This window comes from Phyllopteryx taeniolatus, chromosome 2 (assembly GCF_024500385.1).
Source record: "Phyllopteryx taeniolatus isolate TA_2022b chromosome 2, UOR_Ptae_1.2, whole genome shotgun sequence".
Classification (NCBI taxonomy): domain Eukaryota; kingdom Metazoa; phylum Chordata; class Actinopteri; order Syngnathiformes; family Syngnathidae; genus Phyllopteryx; species Phyllopteryx taeniolatus.
In genome coordinates this window covers 12,330,514-12,348,877 of record NC_084503.1, presented here as the reverse complement: position 1 = coordinate 12,348,877, position 18,364 = coordinate 12,330,514, and the positions used below count along the sequence as shown (strand labels likewise).

The 18,364-nt window shown below is 41.5% G+C and overlaps 1 protein-coding gene across 2 annotated transcripts; it reads right to left on the bottom strand.

Annotated features, from left to right (window-relative positions):
- Window positions 1-773: 773 nt before the first annotated feature.
- scamp2l (secretory carrier membrane protein 2, like) lies at window positions 774-16,445 on the bottom strand. Of its 2 annotated transcripts, none has more exons than XM_061761137.1 (9): window positions 16,288-16,445; window positions 15,487-15,564; window positions 15,281-15,367; window positions 13,450-13,579; window positions 13,239-13,367; window positions 7,571-7,730; window positions 7,326-7,427; window positions 6,867-6,984; window positions 774-2,688 (listed from the first exon to the last, which is right to left on the bottom strand). In XM_061761137.1, exons 1-9 carry the CDS (start codon window positions 16,342-16,344, stop codon window positions 2,554-2,556), a joined length of 996 nt encoding a protein of 331 aa, XP_061617121.1. In that variant the 5' UTR covers window positions 16,345-16,445; the 3' UTR covers window positions 774-2,553. The 2 variants fall into 2 exon arrangements, with proteins under 2 accessions (XP_061617121.1, XP_061617124.1); XM_061761140.1 differs by having other exon boundaries at window positions 13,450-13,576.
- Window positions 16,446-18,364: the final 1,919 nt, after the last annotated feature.

The window sequence follows — 18,364 nt, the reverse complement described above, 5'->3', positions numbered from 1 at the left end:
GCTGACAAAACGCAAGCGAAGAAAGAACATATGCGTTTCAAACCCATTTTTGCTGGTTGCTCAAGACAATTGAATCCCACCACCTTTAAAAATTGACATTTATTATAACAGTATTCACAAAAGTCCTGGGTTTCACATGCTGTCCCTTGCATTTCATTGGAAAGTCCAAAAAATAAGTCCAATGTCCATTTTTGGTATTTCCAGCACACACTATAGGGGGCTGGTTTACTCCAGGGGGAAAAAACACATACTGTTAATGTCTATGTAGAGGTGCTGCTGTATCAAAATTAGTTGTTTCCCCCCAGAAATTAGTAGTTACAATATGTTGGTTTTATACATCAATTCCATTCCTCTTCATTTGTTTCCCTGCCGGGCACCTGTACATGCTTTCAAAACAACAACCCCGAATGAAAAGCAGTTTTTAACTAAATGGATGACATCAGGCGGCCCGGTGGACGGCTGGTTAGGACATCTGCCTCACAGTTCTGAGGACCGGGGTTCAAATCGCAGCCCCGCCTGTGTGGAGTTTGCATGTTCTCCCTGTGCCTGCGTGGGTTTCCTCCCACATCCCAAAAACATGCATGGTCGGTTGGTTGAAATTGTCCATGGGTGTGCTTATATGTGCCCTGTGATTGGCTGGCAACCAGTTCTGGGTGTACCACCCCTCCCGCCCGAAGATAGCTGGGATAGGCTCCAGCACGCCCGCGACCCTTGTGCAGATAAGCGGTATGGAAAATGGCTGGATGGAGGACATCATTGTGGACAGCACTGTATACAAGAATATTCAGGAGGAATTTATTGAATCAACTGTCCCATCAGAAGCCCTAAAAATAAATATATACTAAAATTGTTCACCACTATAACACAACATACCTTAATAGATTTTTAGAACAAATAATTTCTTGAATATGACAAAAGAGTGTTAGAAAGAAGTGATAACCACAAACCATTTAAAAAAAAATAAAAAATAAAAAAAAAAAAAAAAAAAAGGAAAAATCTCGACAGAAATGAGGTTACATTTTGCACAAACCAAATAAAAACTGCCATTTGCATTTACAGTGCCTTAAAAGAGACATGAGGACTAATATGCATTTTGTGGCCCTTACTGGTAAATTTATACTTTACACTTTAAAAAAAAAAATATTTTTAACCTACAAAAATTCTCACTTGTCTAACCTTTGAAGGAAAAGGTTAAACATTTTTGGGCATCCTTCAAATTTCTTCGTCTTCAAGGTGGATTGGAACTATTTGAACATTTCAAAGATTTCACAACTGCAACACTAAAGCGTCAACATTTGTAAAGGTGACTTAAAAAACAAACAACAACAAAAAAACACAACATGAAGTAGCAGAATGTCAGGCCAAACCAGTGATGCAGACAGACTTAGGAATGGAAATATCCATAAAATGGTGAATTTAGCAGAAACATGCTATAACGACAGTGTTAAAAAAAAAAAGAATTAAAAAAAAAAAAAAAAGAGAAGCAAATAACTATCAGGCTGAATTGACTATCATTGTCTTTTGAGTTTCACATAGGTGCCATCTTTAATACAACTACCAGTGTCTACAAAATAGACATACATACTTCATAAAAGTGTTCTTTTGCTCATTAATCTAATTTCTTGGTTGGTCTACATTCTCTCAGCAACAGTGAGTAAATAAAACTGCCCCATGTCCTTTGAGGCTCTGAATGTGTGGAATTCTTTAAAAATCAATATGTATAAAAAGCAATCACTTGCTTAAGATATAACTTAACATTAGCTTGTGAACAGTTACTTTTCTACCTTCATTTGAGCCAGTAAGCAAAGAAACTCCTTCATGCCCGACCCTTCATTACTTATCAGAAGTATAAACAAGAAAACATCCAAAAGAGGGCCGCAGTAAAGAATAACCTTCATCTAGAGATACAGTATTTGCGAGGCTGTGCATGCAGAGACTATGAAACTAATTGACCTCAGCCATCTGTTTTCACATATTTTGACCACAGCATTTTCAGCTGCTAACCAGTTTTATATCAGGGGTCCATGGCTCATGGCCAGAATTAACAATTTCACATTTCTGTGTTCCGTCTTTACAAAAATGTGACATAGAAAAAAATCCAATGCTTCACTATTGACAAGATCTAAATCTCAAAATAATTTGACTGGACTCTCAAAAGTAGCGCACTAACAGCACTATGGCATTAGCGAACATCAAATTGCTTTATTTGTGGTGATGTAATGGAATTTGCCCTGCCTCCTTGTCCAATACAGCTATGTTAGCGAGTCTCCACACTAACTCTGATAACAGCCTCATGTTGCACGAGGGAACTTACTCTAGAGTGCATTTCAAACCACGTGCAAGTCATACACCAAACAAGACCTACAGCTTGACTTCTACATTATTAAATACAGTATACGACCATGCTCCCTGGATATCGCACGTTTAACACATATCGCAACCATGATTTTGGTCAAGTTACTTGTTTTGTTTTTTTCCCCCAGTTTTTGCAATATGTGCACCACAGATACGACTAGTGTAATAGAAAATGAATAAAGAGCATGGTCTAATGCGTTAGTTCCTGCCAAAAGCTCCCTGAGCAGCTGTCGTAGCAGCAGACTGGAAGGTTCTGTCGGTCAGGACACTGCTGGAGAACTCCTGCTGAGCTTTGGTGAAGCTGGCTCCTGTACGTCTGTACTTGGAGTGGACCTTTATGGATGATAGAGTCAGAAGTAAATTTTTTGCAACTGTTTAACAGCAATTTTATGATGAACTGCTACAATGCTTCCCCCCCCCAAGATGTACAACTATTGTCTTACTTCAAGGGGAACTTAACTTTTATTCGTAAAAAAACATACATGCCTCCTACCTGTCTAAACACTTCTTTTCCTTTCAGCTTGCCCCGTTAGCGGTCGCCACAGCGTGTCATCCTTTTTCATGTAAGCCTATCTCTTGCATCCTCCGCTTGAACACCAACTGCCCTCATGTCTTCCCTCACGACATCCATCAACCTTCTCTTTGGTCTTCCTCTAGCTCTCTTGCCTGGCAGCTCCATCCACATCACCCTTCTACCAATATACTCACTATCTCTCCTCTGGATGCGTCCGAACCATCGAAGTCTGCTCTCTCTAACTTTGTCTCCCAAACATCTAACCTTGGCCGTCCCTCTGATGAGCTCATTTCTAATTTTATCCAACCTGGTCACTGCTCGAGCAAACCTCAACATCTTCATTTCCGCCACCTCCACCTCTGCTTCCTGTTATCTCTAATCTGTACATCATGGCTGGCCTCACCCCTGTCATATAAAGGGCTAAGTATGGGTCCCCTTTTCAAATTCTTATATTTTTGCATAGTTTCCCCACTTAAATGTTTAAGATCATCAAACAAATGTAAATATCAGGCACATACAACCCAAGTGAACATAAAATGCCGTTTTTTAAAAGGTGATTTAATTTACTACGGAAAAAATTAATTTATTATCGAAAAAAAACGATTCAGTTACCTGGTTATGTGTGGAAAAAGTAAGCACCCCCCTTGTTAAATCATGAATTAATTGTGGCCAATCACATTTTTTGGCCAATTTTCACTGATCACACCCAAGCCTGATTACCTCATTACCTGTTCAATCAAGAAATCACTGAAACACAAGCTGTCCCGACAAAATCAAGTCGAACAAAAGATCTTAAAAAGCTACAACAAAATGGCACGATCCAAAGAAATTCCAGAACAGTCGAGAAATAAAGTAATTGACATCGATATAAACTTTACCCTTCATCTGAGCAGAGACTCTTCTATCACATAACACACTTGACACCTTCCTCCACCCGTTCCAACCTTCCTTACCACACTCACCATTGCCCTGGACTGTTAACCGCAAGTATTTAAAGTCCTCCACCCTCGCTATCTCTTCTCCTTGTAGCCTCACTCATCCCCCCCACCCCTCTCATTCATGCACATATATTGTCTTACTTCAGCTAACCTCCATTCCTCTCCTTTCAAGTGCATGCCTCAATCTTTCTAAATGTTCGTCCATCTGCTCTCTGCTTTCACTGCAGATCACAATGTCATCCGCAAACATCATGGTCCACGGGGATTCCAGTCTAACCTCATCTGTCAGCCTATCCATCACCATTGCAAACAGGAAGGGGCTCAGGGCTGATCCCTGATGCAGTCCCACCTCCACCTTAAATTCCTCTGTCACACCTCACCGCTGTTCTGCTGCCCTCCTACATGTCCTATTTGAACATACTTCTCTGCCACTCCAGACTTCCGCATGCAGGACCACAGTTCCTCCCTAGGTACTCCGTCATTGGCTTTCTCTAGATCCACAAAGACAGAATGTCGATCCTTTTGACCTTCTCTGTACTTTTCCATCAACATCCTCAAGGCAAATAATGCATCTGTGGTACTCTTTCTTGGCATGAAACCATACTGTTGGTCGCACGTACTCACTTCTGTCCTGAGTCTAGCCTCCACTACTCTTTCCCATAACTTCATTGTGTGGATCATCAACTTTAGTTCTCTATAGTTCCCACGGCTCTGCACATCACCCTTGTTCTTAAAAATGGGCACCAGCACACTTTTCCTCCATTCCTCAGGCATCTTCTCACGCGCTAGAATTCTATTGAACAAGCTGGTCAAAAACTCCACAGCCACCTCTCCTAGATGCTTCCATACCTCCACAGAAATGTCATCAGGCCTTTCCATTTTTCATCCTCTTTAATGCCTAACTAACTTCCTCCTGACTAATCATTGCCACTTCCTGGTCCACCACACTTGTCTGTTCTACTCTTCCTTCTGTCTCATTTTCCTCATTCATCAAAGTATTCTTTCCATCTGTCCAGCACACTACAGGCACCAATCAACACATTTCTCTAACCTTAATCACCCTTAGCTGCTCCACATCCTTCCCATCTCTATTCCTCTGTCTGGCCAACCTGTATAGATGTTTTTCTCCTTCTTTAGTGTCCAACCTGGCATACATGTCATCATATGTGTCGTTTGGCCTTTGCCACCTATACCTTTGCCCTACGTTGCATCTCAATGTATTCCTTTCTCCTCTCCTCGGTTCCTCTCAGTGTCCCTCTTCTTCTTAGCTAAACTCTTTCCTTGTATGATTGCCTGTACTTCCTGTACTCTCCTTTCCTGCCAGAAGATACACCAAATACTCTCCTGCCTGTCTCTGATCACCTTGGCTGTAATGGTCCAGTCTTCTGGAAGCTCTTCCTGTCCACTGAGAGCCTACCTGACCTCTTCCCGAAAAGCCGCGCAACACTCTTCCTTTCTCAGCTTCCACCACATGGTTCTCTGCTCTGCATTTGTCTTCTTAATCTTCCTCCCCACCATCCTATGCCGTCTAGCCACACTCTCGCCTACCACTACTTTACAGTCAGTAACCTCCTTCAGATTAGGTCGTCTGCACAAGATGTAATCCACCTGCGTGCTTCTACCTCCGCTCTTGTAGGTCACCCTATGTTCCTGCCTCTTCTGGAAAAAGGTGTTCACTGGAGCCATTTCCATCCTTTTTTTCCATCCAAGTCTGCCACTATCTGTCCCTCCAAGTTCCTTTCCTGGATGCTGTACTTACCCATCACTTCTTCATCACCCCCGTTTCCTTCACCAAAATGTCCATTACAATCTTCACCAATCACAACTCTCTCTCTGTCTGGGATGCTCAGAACTACTTCGTCTAGCTCCTTCCAGAATTTATCTTTCACGTCTAGGTCACATCATACCTGTGGGGCATACCCACTAATCACATTATACATAACACACTCAATTTCAAGTTTCAGCCTCATCACTCGATCTGATACTCTTTTTATCTTCTTAGCCAACTCTTCCTTTAAAATAACCCCTACACCATTTTTTTCCCAGCTTCACCATGGTAAATTCATTTAAACCCTGCCCCTAAACTTCTAGCCTTACTGCCTTTCCACTTGGTCTCCTGGATGCACAATAAATCAACCTTTCTCCTAATCATCATGTCAACCAACTCCCAAGATTTTCCTGTCATAGTCCCAACATTCAATTCTAGGCTCTGTGCTTTCCTCTTCTCTTTCTGCCTAAGAACCCACTTTCCAACTCTCCTTCGTCTTCGACCCGCAGTAGCTGAATTTCCAACGGCGCCCTGCAGGTTAACGGTGCCGGGGGCGGACGTTGTTAACCCGGGCCACGACCGATCCGGTATGGAATTCTTTGGATGAACACTCATATTTGTTTGGCAAAGATTTAAGCCGGATGCCCTTCCTGACGCAACCCTCTGCATTTATCCAGGCTTGGGACCGGCCTACAATTTGCACTGGCTTGTGCCCCCCATAGGGCTGCATTATTTGGTCGAATTAGTATTTGTAAAACATCAAGCCATTGCGACTTTCCACAGAACAGTTAAGAAAACCAAGCACAAACTGCTTTCCTACTTGTGTTGGAAACGTTACGTGACCAAACCTAGAAAACAGGTCGTGGACTGCCCATGTGTACTGCAACAAGTTTGGTTTCAAATCATCAAGTCATCAACCCGCATGGGGAGTCTGCGATATGTTTTCAGGGTTTTCACGTGATGTTCGCAACAGAATAGGGAGAGCAGTTGTGATGTTAATTTTGGTTGACAGCAGAGGTCGATATTGGCCAACATGACAGGCCCCTGAGATGGCTGAAAATTGATTCATCTGTTTAATTCTCCATGAACGCGGTTTAGACTAGTGGTGGCACATGTGCTGTTTCCAAAAAAAAAGGGTGTTTCATTCCTTTTCAGCGATGACGAGCTGTACGTTGACTACGACGAAGGTGAGGCACACACACACACACACAAGCATTGAGGGTAACATTTAGGTGGTCTAAAAGATGACTAATCTCCTTTGTAAAGTTTTAGAAAGCTTAGTTGGAAATACCATTTTCAGCAGGAAGACGGCCAGGATGGCGTTGACAGTGAAAAAGCCAGCCACCACCATCATGACCACGGCTACAGCCAAGTTTGTGTTGATCATGCTGATGGATGCAATCCAGCCACTGTCAACAAAACAGAAATACAGAAACATGATCTACAAGCAGGGAGCATTGTTTAAGAGTATACAAAATAAGTATTTCAGCTAAACTTTCACCAATGAATGATGGGGAAATAAGGTCAATGGATATATTCAAGAGGAAATGCAAAGAGAAAAGAACCACAACATAGAGAACCCCTTAAAAGTTCGGACAACAGCGATCTGTCAGAGACTCAAAAGAGAAGATAGAGACCACAAAACCACATACAGACAAGAAAACGCACAAACCCCATCGAAGTAGTGGCTGCATTCTACTGCGTGTACGCCACACACCCATGCACTCGACACGCAAGTGTTATCACTCACCTGTTGCCCCACTTGGGGATCCCCACTGTCTGGATGATGTACACGGCCACTTGGAAGAAAAAGACAAAGAAGAAGAAAAAGAAGCTGAAGGAACTATCAGACCTGGAAAGAAAAGATGGACAACATAAGGAAGGAAATGAGTCATCAATGGTATTTACAGCTATTATAGCTTTGATAGATTACCATGAATTTAACAAAAATGTTTTGGTCCACTAGCACAAAGCCAGCAGCATATCACAATGTACCTGAATGCCTTGTATACAGGCCTGTACCAGCAGACGAACGAGACAGGAGTGAAGAGCATGAACCAAAGGATGGACAGACCAAAGTCTACGCCATATTCAGAGTCCACTGTGAAGTAGGCCAGGCAGGCCAGCACATTGAGGAACAGTGTGGCACTGTGGACTGCGCACACACAAGACAATTAATGACGTACAGTACATGAATACATGATCAGTGAAATGCTAGCATCTAAAACAAACACACTTTCATGTGTCTTTAATCATGCCCACGATTACGACTATAATTGTTTTGTTGGTCATCGAAAATAAATACAAAGGGTGGGACAGAAGAACCATGACAGAGTTACAATATAATCAATACATTAACCTTATAATATATTCATTTCAATATGCAATCACTCACCACATGATGAGATATACCTGTACAATCTAAAGTGGTCGAAGATGAATTCAATAAATAAACATTTTGTTTTGATTGACAGATTTACACTGTATTGACAGTGGAGCCTCCACAATCGAAAGTAATCTGCCCTGTGTAATATTCTTAAAGATCATCCAGGACAACCACTGTGTACTATACTATAAGTAATATAGTCACGTTTTGCAATTTCAGTGGTACTACAGGAATGAATGAAAGTAAGTAAATTGGCAGACAGAACGAGAAGACTTCTTGAACTTTGTGGTTTCGCCAGCATGTACTGTTTAAGCAACTATGTTTACCTCGGCATCTACTTAACCCCCGCTATTCCCGGGGGATAAGGACCTGCTGCAAATAGCGAAAAATCTGTGAAATATTGGGTTTTGTAATTGTGTACAGATCCCACAAAACGGTGGCACTGGAGTAAAAACAGAGAACCATAAAGCATACAGTCATGCTTAAAAATATAGCCACCCCTGGGGTGCCAATATTTTGAAGCATGACTATAAAAAGACTTTTTTTTTCTTGACGGTCTGACATGAAAGACTAAACTTCCTGTTTTAGGTCAAACAGGATTACCAAAATTATTTCCATTTGCTAAATGCCAGAATAGTGAGAGAAGGATTTTTTTTTTAAAGACAAATATATACAGGGGCTGAAATAAGTATTTAACAGGTCACACTTTTTCTCGTTAAATATAAATGTGCTACTGACATGAACATTTCACCAGATGATGTGAACAACCCAAGTAACCCATACATACAAAGAAAGTAGAAAAAATAAGATCAGAAAGTGTGTGTAATAATGTGAAATGACACGGAAAAAGTATCGAACACACCAACTGGTATTTATTTGATACTTTATACAAAAGCCTTTGCTTGCAATGACAGCTTCAAGACGCCTCCTGTGTGGAGAAACTAGTCGCATGCAAATCTTCAAATCTTGAAGGCTCCATGGACCTCTTATGGACCTTGAGTTTCAGTTATTTCCATAGATTTTCAAATTGGATTTAAATCAAAGGATTGGCTGGGTCATTCTAGCAGCTTTATTTTTCTCTTTGAAACCAATTGATCGTTTCCTTGGCAGTATGTTTTGGATCATTATCCTATGAAATATCCACCCTTGTTTCATTTATCATCATCACCCTCGGAGATAGCAGCAGACCTTTGTCAGAAATGTCTCGGTACATTTGCCCATTCATCCTTCCTTCAATGTTAACTTTACCAGTACCATTTGCAGAAAAGCAGCCCCACACCATCATGCTCCCACCTCCGAACTTCATTGTTGGTATGGTGTTTTTAGGGTGATGTGCAGTGCCATTTCCCTTCCAAACGTGGTGTGCAATATGGCATCCAAACATTTCAATTATGCTCTCCTCCGACCAGACTATTATCTCCCAGTATTTAACTGGCTTGTCCAAATGTTGTTCAGGAAACTTTGAACAAGCTTTGACATGCTTTTTTTTTTTTTCCAGCAATGGGGTCTTGCGTGGTGAGCGTGCATACAGGCCATGGCTCACCGTTTTCCTGGTGACATCCATCCATCCATTTTCTTTACTGCTTATCCTCACTAGGGTCACAGGCGTGCTGGAGCCTATCCCAGCTATCTTCGGGCAAGAAGCGGGATACACCCCTTACTGGTCGCCAGCCAATTGCAGGGCACATATAAACAAACAACCATTCACACTTATGGGCAATTTAGAGTCTTCAATTAACCTACTACGCATGTTTATGGGATGTGGGAGGAAACCGGAGTACCCAGAGAAAACCCACACAGGCACGGGGAGAACATGCAAACTCCACACAGGCGGGGCCGGGATTTGAACCAGAGTCCTCAGAACTGTGAAGCAGATGTGCATACCAGTCGATAACCATGCCGCCTTTGTGACAACAGTACCTGCTAATTCCAGGTCTTTTTTAAGATCTCCACAGGTGGTCCTTGGACAACTTCGGATTATTTTTTGCACTCCTCTGTCAGAAATCTTGCAAGGAGCACCTGATCGAGGCAATTCATGGTGGTATGATTGGCTTTCCACTTACGTATTATGGCCCTAACTGTGCTCAATAGAACGTTCAGAAGCTTAGATATGCACCTGTAACCAATGCCATCGTTATGTTTTGCAACAATTAGTTCGTGATGGTCTTGAGACAGCTCTCTGCTCTTACCAATCATAAGATGTGTCTGGACTCACACCTTGGCAATGAGACCTTTTTGTAGGCCATCAATTAGGACCGAACCAGCTGATATTCATTTGCACTGACAGGGGGTGGATTGCAGTTTGATTATTGATATATTTTAGGTGTTGTCTTGGCTTTCCCTGCCTTTTTGCACCTCCCTTTCTTCATGTGTTCAATACTTTTTCCCTGTGTCATTTCACAATTTTACACACACAACTTAATTTCTGATCTTATTTGGTGTACGTCTGGATTACTTGGGTTGTTCCCCAACATCTGGTGAAAGTTTCAGGTCAATAGCATCTCTGAAAGTATATTTAGTGAGAAAAATGGTGACATGTTAAAAACATATTTCAGCCACTGTATAACAGACAATTCAGTCATGCTCAAAAATATTGGCACCCCAGGGGTGACAACAGTAAATACAATGGGGAACGCAGGTTACATTAAAAAAAATAATAATAATAATAAAAAATAAAAAAAATAAATGCAGTAGTTAAATTATTCAACAACCAATTTCACATGGGGCTCAGAAAAACGAGCACAAATTCACCAGACATTACTCATGGGAAAACAAATATAGGTACTTGCACTTGAAACAAACAGTATCAAGACATGAAACTCACTTTTTGGCATTTACACAAAATAATGTTTGGCAATACTGGCAAACTGTAACAGCAAAGTAGACTATACGGACTATTAGTTGCTGCCTTGGAAGAGAAACAGAAAAACGTTCATTTTTAAAGTGTACGAGGTGCATCAGACCTCAAACTCAGACAATTAAAAAAAATAAAAAAACTACACCACCAATAAGTCAACATAAAAACAAGATGATGATTCCATTAGAAGGCGCCAGTGCATTTATTGCTTCTGCCAGAGCACAATAGCAAATAAACAAGAGTTTCATAGAATAACGGTGGACAAAAAATAAAAACTTTAAAAATATGCAAACGCCAACACGCCAATATGTGGGGATTCACTGTTCTTGGTACAATTACTTTTGCGTACATAATATTTACATATGTTGCTCATATTGTATTGAAAAGTCAGATGCTTTCCTCTGTAGCAGAAAGTTCCATTTCTCATTCTATGCTTATCATTACTACGGATGTAACAATATTCACAATATTGCAAAATTAAAAGTGCCTCAATATCGTCGTGGTCCTGTCTCGGTATAACACAATGAGCCATTGTGCTTAAAATGTTGTTTTGGGGCGGCTATGTGCAGCCACACTGCTTAGCCAGGCTGCAGCGCTCCACTTCCTCTTTGAGAGGATCAACGCACCCCGGCTGGTGGCGTCCACCACCGGGAAGCCCCATTAGCCGGCCCTCCACGGTCCGCCACCACCTTTCCCCCTCGAAGAGATGATCCGCCGATTTATTTAAGCATATTGTAATAATAGCACAGTTTAGTGGTGTACTAGTGAGTGTTTATCTCACGTCAAAGTCGTGGGTGAAACAACGTCACAGAGAGAGAATAATGATTCCCCAATACCAATAGCATTCAATGAGTCCCAAAAATGAAATTATAAGAGAAAACCACTCCATAAAAATATCAACATCAATGCAAAAATAAATCTGACATACTTCCCTCTCTTCAAATGAAATGTCCATATTTCAAATTAAAACATTGCAGAGGCTCATAAGAAAAATAAATCACCCTACAATATCACTAAGCGGAGGAAAAGAAACTAATCATTCCCATGCCTTTAAGAGTGTTCCTGCGTTTATGAATTGAATTTTGAGTTAAGCAAAGAAATCACTGTTAGTAGGCAGTATCCAGTTTAAAATTTTATAATAAAAAAATGACTGTGTATACTGTAAAATTAGCGAAGAGACAATTTCTCCATGTGCCCTGCTATTGGCTGGCAACCAGTTCAGGGTGTACCCCGCCTCCTGCCCGATGATAGCTGGGATAGGCTCCAGCGACCCGAGTGAGGAGAAGCGGCTCAGAAAATGGATGGATGGATGGATGGACAATTTCTCCATGGACAGTTTTGTTACTGTGAGCATAGCATGATGCTGCAGCAATAATAGCCTTTTGGAGCTATAGTATACGAATGTAAACATTGGATGGACGAGGATAGAAGTGCACGCTAATATACAGTATGATTTGAAGATGTATTTTGCACAAAAACCTGTAGGTAAACGCACAGAAACTACTGAAGCCTGTTGAGGACCTGGCCAGCAAGAAAAAAAATAAAAATAATAAAAAAAGAAGTTTTTCGGTTTTCCTGCTTTTGCATCTTTTCCCCATCTGTACCATATTACCCTTCTGTAATACTGTGAATTTTCCCCACGATATCGCAGTAATTATCGTACCGTAAGATTAATACCTCGGTAAAAATCGAACCATGAGAACAGATATTGTTACATCATTAATCATTACACACTTCCTTTTTGTCATTATTGGTACCCTTGGGAGGTGGCAGCAAAGCGAAGACAGAAAACACCAACCTGTGAACTAATTTGAATGCAAGTTCAGTGAGCTGATGTCTCCTGAAATTTGCCAATGTCAAGCATGACGATGGTTTTTCTTTGTCGTCGTTTTCCAGAAAATTTTGCTTGAACAAGCTGTTTTGATTTATGGGGCATTCCACTTTGGATGCGTCAATGCTGGATTTGAAGTTTGCAGTGGGGTAGAATTACACCATCATTAACAGCAATATTTTGGTAATCTGAATAAGATAAATAAAAGGGGCAAAAGTATGCCTATTTACCTTTGTAATGGCAGCATTTTCAGAAAAATCCCTAATCAAAAATTGTATTGTGCAAGTGAACCTAATGTGTAGCTGCTTTTATAATGGCTTCCCTATAAATTCGCATTTAAGAGGCAGAACAGTAGAGCTTGAATGTATTATCACAAATTCCACATACACAAAGGGCAGTGAGTTGGGAAATAGCCTTGACAATGCCATCTTAAATGGCCTGTGTGAAAGAGGCTTTTGATTGACGATCATCCTCTGCATCACGGTTATAGCCAAATGACAGCTAAAATTAAATAAAAGGACAGTGGAAGTGCTCTGCAGAATTTATGGATTGAAATACATTATCATGTGGTGGGATTTAGGAGACTTACACATCCACAAGTAGTACATTCTTTTGCAGATCCGGCGGTATTCCTCCGGGATGTCTGCCTCAAAGTCCTGGTAAAAGCATGGCTTCACAGGAAAGAACTTGGGCATGGGAGGCCAGTTGTTCTCGTTGACTGGTGGTCAAAATCACAAAGTTGTGTTTCCTTGAATGGTTGAACAACATAACGACCATCAAAAAAGACTGCAGTGACTCACCGCCGGTGTTCTGGCTTGTTCTGTTCTGAAGCTCCTGCTCCTTTCTCTCCAACTCTGCTGCTTTCCTCTCCAGCTCCTCTTGCTGCTTGATCAGATTAGCTTGACCTGCAGCAGCCACAGCAGATGCCTGCTGGGCAACAGAGAGGCCCCTGAGTTATGTACAGTCACACAGACATTTCCTCAAAGTAGCCTTGCAATGAAAACCACAGCGATGACCTTAGTACTACTAAGACCACATACTGTATTAGGTCTTTAGATACAGTAAGTCAACTGTCTTTTTTTTTAAGATACACTGTATAGATGAAAAATGAGGCAATACGGCTTGTGGTTAGCATACAACACTCAAATCTAATGTGTCATTGTACTAGGCATATAATAACTTACTTTCTTCATCTTTCTTAAAGTTAATGTCCTGTCTTTTGTCATCTTCTCTTCCTATATTATTTTATGTTTTCACTGTCACTCCCTTTTGTTTTTCTGTCACTTCCCTTTAAAACATTGTTCTGTCCGACTGAAATGTTCAATAAATATCTATCAGAATACAAAGAAACACAGCGGCAGCTTAAAAACATCACTGTGGCATAGTAAAACTGTTCCGGCATAAAAGGGATACAGATCCTCCTTTCTGCTTGACCTAACAGCTGAACAGGACGACAACAAAAATTGCACGTTTTCCCCGAGCCTGTGTGGGTTTTCTTTTGGTATTCCAGCTTCATCACACATTCCAAGAACATGGACGTTAGGTTACGCTTATCTCAGACTATTGGATTTTAGCCCAGTTATTAGCCTGGTTTACTATCATGGCCGATTTCACAGATCGTGCCCAACATATTTTGGAAACCAACGATTTGGCCCTACGATAGCCCAACGATGCCAAAACGAAAAGTCGAGCATGTTTGATTTTTGGGGGAACTCTTCTGTACAGTGGGACATATGAACGACATCTCTCCGACAGCGCATATTGACGTCGACCAATAGGATTACGTACTACCTAACTTGCTCACCGTTTTTAACATGTATTCATGCGCACAAACCAATGTTTAGTGAAGCTTTAGAGCCTGATTCGACAGAACGGCAGCATGTTTACGTGCAAACGTTAGTGCTAGCATTAGCTGGCTACATAAAGTTATATCCTGCCCGCTTGTGAGCCGTAATAAAATTACGTGACCATACCTCAAGCTCTCCTTGAATGGACAGCCCAAATGTCATCTCGCGAGCACCCGGTGACGACACCACACGTTTTTTCATCCCCTCTTTTTGTTCTTTTTTCTCCCAAACACATTTGAGTCATCCATTGTTGTTGTCGTCGCCATAGTAATAGGCATATCTGGTCGCAGTGTTTGCTGGTCTCGCCTCCCCAGACAGTGTTTGATTTGACAAGTCCAGTGATCGTATTAAATGTCATGTAGCGTTGTCAACATCTGGCCGAAATACGGCAACATTTCTGCAGACCAAATTTATCTTGTAGTCTGATCTAGACATTAGTTGACCACTCTAAATTATCCTTAGATGTGAGTGTGACTGGTTGTTTGTCTATACTGTATATGCCCTGCCATTGACTGGCAACCGGTCCAGGGTCTACCCTGCCTCTTGCCCAGGTCAGCTGGGATCACTTGAGCTAACGCATAACATATGATCCCAATGAAGACAAGTGTTATAGAAAATGGCTTGATTCCAACTAGATGACAAATATAACACAACGCTGTGACGACCTCATCTTGAGATTTGATGTTAAAAGTCACAGCACACTAGCCCACAGGTGTACAGAATATCTTTAATATAATTGCACACCTGCTTATTTAATTTCCATAGGATTGCATGCGTGTCTCACTTGTGAATTCTCCTCCACAGAGGTTTGTAGTATGGCGGGTTGAGATGAAACTGCTGAGATGGGGATGGTCGTGTCACTGCGGTCTTTCTGTGAAACATCAAGGAATGCAGGTCCCCCCCACCCCCCCCACCCAATAGGGGTTGATAAAGAATTAAAGGTTGGATTTGGAATAACTGTGATACACAATCAAAAGACAAGAGGCTCACCAATTCAGTTGTAGAGAATAGGTTGTATTCCCGAACACCATTTACGACTCCTCGGGTGGCCCGAGTGATCGAGGCATCCTAAACAAAAGTAGTTAACAAATTATTGATATGATTAGTAATCATACTTATGAATATGAAGGGGGAGAACAGATGCTCAAGACCGCATTTAATGTGGCGCAACGACAGCCCAGGTCCAGAGAGTCCAGGAAGTGCTTTGGAAGGTCATGTTTTCCAGATGCTATATTAACTATTAAGTGACAGGCTCTGAGCCTTTAAGCATTTGTTCAAACGTTTCGAGGTTAAACAAACACCTTTGCTTAGCAAATATGTAGGCCACACAAAATGAACATTACTGACAAGTGAGGACAGACACACAAAAGCGACTATGATATTATATATATATATATATATATATATATATATATATATTCAAAAATGCAAAACTATTCCTCACACAGTAGATGATTTAATTTATAAATAAAAGTCTTTAAACTGGTTTACAAATGGCGTTGTGGAGCCACACAAGTGGCCGAATAGCAGCAGGCACCTGTTGCGACTCGTACCTGTTCAGGCAATAGTACCTATATAGTCGATATGTGGAGCTCGATTCCGAGTCTTTTTCTTTATAAACTGCCAACATTTTGACAACATTTCATATTGAAATTTGACTTTTAGTGACGCTTGTCGGGGTAGGAAATGTTGAGGCCAAACCCAGCAACCGACCAAACAGGTTTCGGTAGTGGCCCAAACTACGGGGAAAAAGTCGTTCTCCCATACAACACACCAAACCCAAAGTCTCACCTGGAAGGGATTCACGTCCACGGGGTCGGCGAATGGGTTGCTGTCATATCCTGACATCGTAGCGTGGGTTCCTTCTTGTCAATAAGCAAGGCAGCAACTGCTCCTGATGGCGCTGCGGTGGGCGGCCTTCTGCGCATGCGTCACTCGCCAGGTGGACGCGTCACTTCTTATCGATTACTCGAGCCTGGGGGAGGTGACGTTTATTTGCAGTCTCGAGCAACTGGTTGTTCTCGTCACAAAATTGCTCTTTGGATTTAAAACTGAAAATAAATGACCTTATGGGTCATTTTCATATCATTTGCTCAATAACGGTAAAGACATACCACTCTGTATTTCATTTTAAATAGCAATGTATTGGAGTAACTGGCAGCTTTTATCATTCACACAAGAGTAATACTGTAATTGTTTCGAAGAGAAAGACGTTCTAAAGTAATTAAGTTATGAACATTTATGATTTTTCCCATACAAGTTGAATGAAACCTTTTTGCGATTACATTTGGATTGGACTGCCATGAAATTAGTGAAATTTTATATCAAATTTTAGAAAATAGGACTTAAAGCCTGGGTGTTTCAGCATGGGAGACATTTACACAAAACCAAGGCGGTATAAAAAAAAAAAAAAATGCTTTTTTACTGTTATCAGTCAAATTACATGAAAATGACCCTTAAACAGTGGGGTACGTATTCAGATCCCCTTAAATTTTCACTCTTTGTTATATTGCAGCCATTTGCTAAAATCAATAATTTTTTTCCTAATTAATGTTCACACAGCACCCCATATTGACAGAAATAAAAACTGAATTGTTGATTTTTTTTACAGATTAAAAAATAAAAACTGAAATATCACACAGTCATTAGTATTCAGACCCTTTGCTCAGTATTTAGTAGAGGCACCCTTTTGAGCGAATACAGCCATGAGTCTTTTTGGGAATGATGCGACAAGTTTTTCACACCTAGATTTGGGGATCCTCTCCAGTTCTGTCAGGTTGTAGGGTGAACGTTGTTGGACAGCCGTTTTCAGGTCTCTCCAGAGTCAGGGCTCTGGCTGCGCCATTCAAGAATAGTCATGGACTTGTTCTGAAGCCACGCCATTATTTTAGCTGTGTGCTTCGGGTCTTTGTCTTGTTTGAAAGTGAACCTTCGGCCCAGTCTGAGGTCCATGGCACTCTGGAGAAGGTTTTCGTCCAGGATATTCCCGTACTTGGTCGCATTCATCTTTCCTTCGATTGCAACCAGTCGTCCTGTCCCTGCAGCCGAAAAACACACCCACAGCATGCTGCTGCCACCACCATGCTTCACTGTTGGGACTGTATTGGACAGGTGATGAGCAGTGCCTGGTTTTCTCCACACATACCACTTAGAATTAAGGCCAAAAAGTTCTATTGTGGTCTCATCAGACCAGAGAATCTTATTTCTCACCATCTTTAAGAGTCCTTCGGGTGTTTTTTTTGCAAACTCCATTCAGGCTTTCATGTGTCTTGCACTGAGGAGAGGCTTCCGTTGGGCCACTCTCCCATAAAGCCCCGACTGGTGGAGGGCTGCAGTGATGGTTGACTTTCTAGAATTTTCTTCCATCTCCCGACTGCATCTCTGGAGCTCAGCCACAGTGATCTTTGGGTTCTTCTTTACCTCTCTCACTAAGGCTCTTCTCCCCCGATTGCTCAGTTTGGCCGGACGGCCAGCTCTAGGAAGGGTTCTTTCTGGTCATCCCAAACGTCTTCCATTTAAGGATTATGGAGGCCACTGTGCTCCTAGGAACGTAAAGCGCAGCAGAATTGTTTTTGTAACCTTGGCCAGATCTGTGCCTTGCCACAATTCTGTGTCTGAGCTCTTTAGGCAGTTCCTTTGACGTCACGATTCTCATTTGCTCTGAGATGCACTGTGAGCTGTAAGATCTTATATAGACAGGTGTTTGGCTTTCCTAATTAAGTCCAATCTGTGTGATATTTCAGTTTTTCTTTTTTAATAAATCTGCAAAAAATTCAACAATTCCGTTTTTTTCTGTCAACATGGGGTGCTGTGTGTACATTGAGGGGAAAAATGAACTAATTATTTTAGCAAATGGCTGCAATATAAC

What these genes read in the sequence shown, in the direction of transcription:
- scamp2l (XM_061761137.1), bottom strand. Translation starts at nt 16,344, where the DNA reads ATGTCAGGATATGACAGCAACCCATTCGCCGACCCCGTGGACGTGAAT. An exon ending in TGGACGTGAATCCCTTCCAG is followed by an intron (nt 15,565 to 16,287) that starts GTGAGACTTTGG and finishes ACTTTTGTTTAG; the next exon opens with GATGCCTCGATCACTCGGGC. An exon ending in TATTCTCTACAACTGAATTG is followed by an intron (nt 15,368 to 15,486) that starts GTGAGCCTCTTG and finishes GATGTTTCACAG; the next exon opens with AAAGACCGCAGTGACACGAC.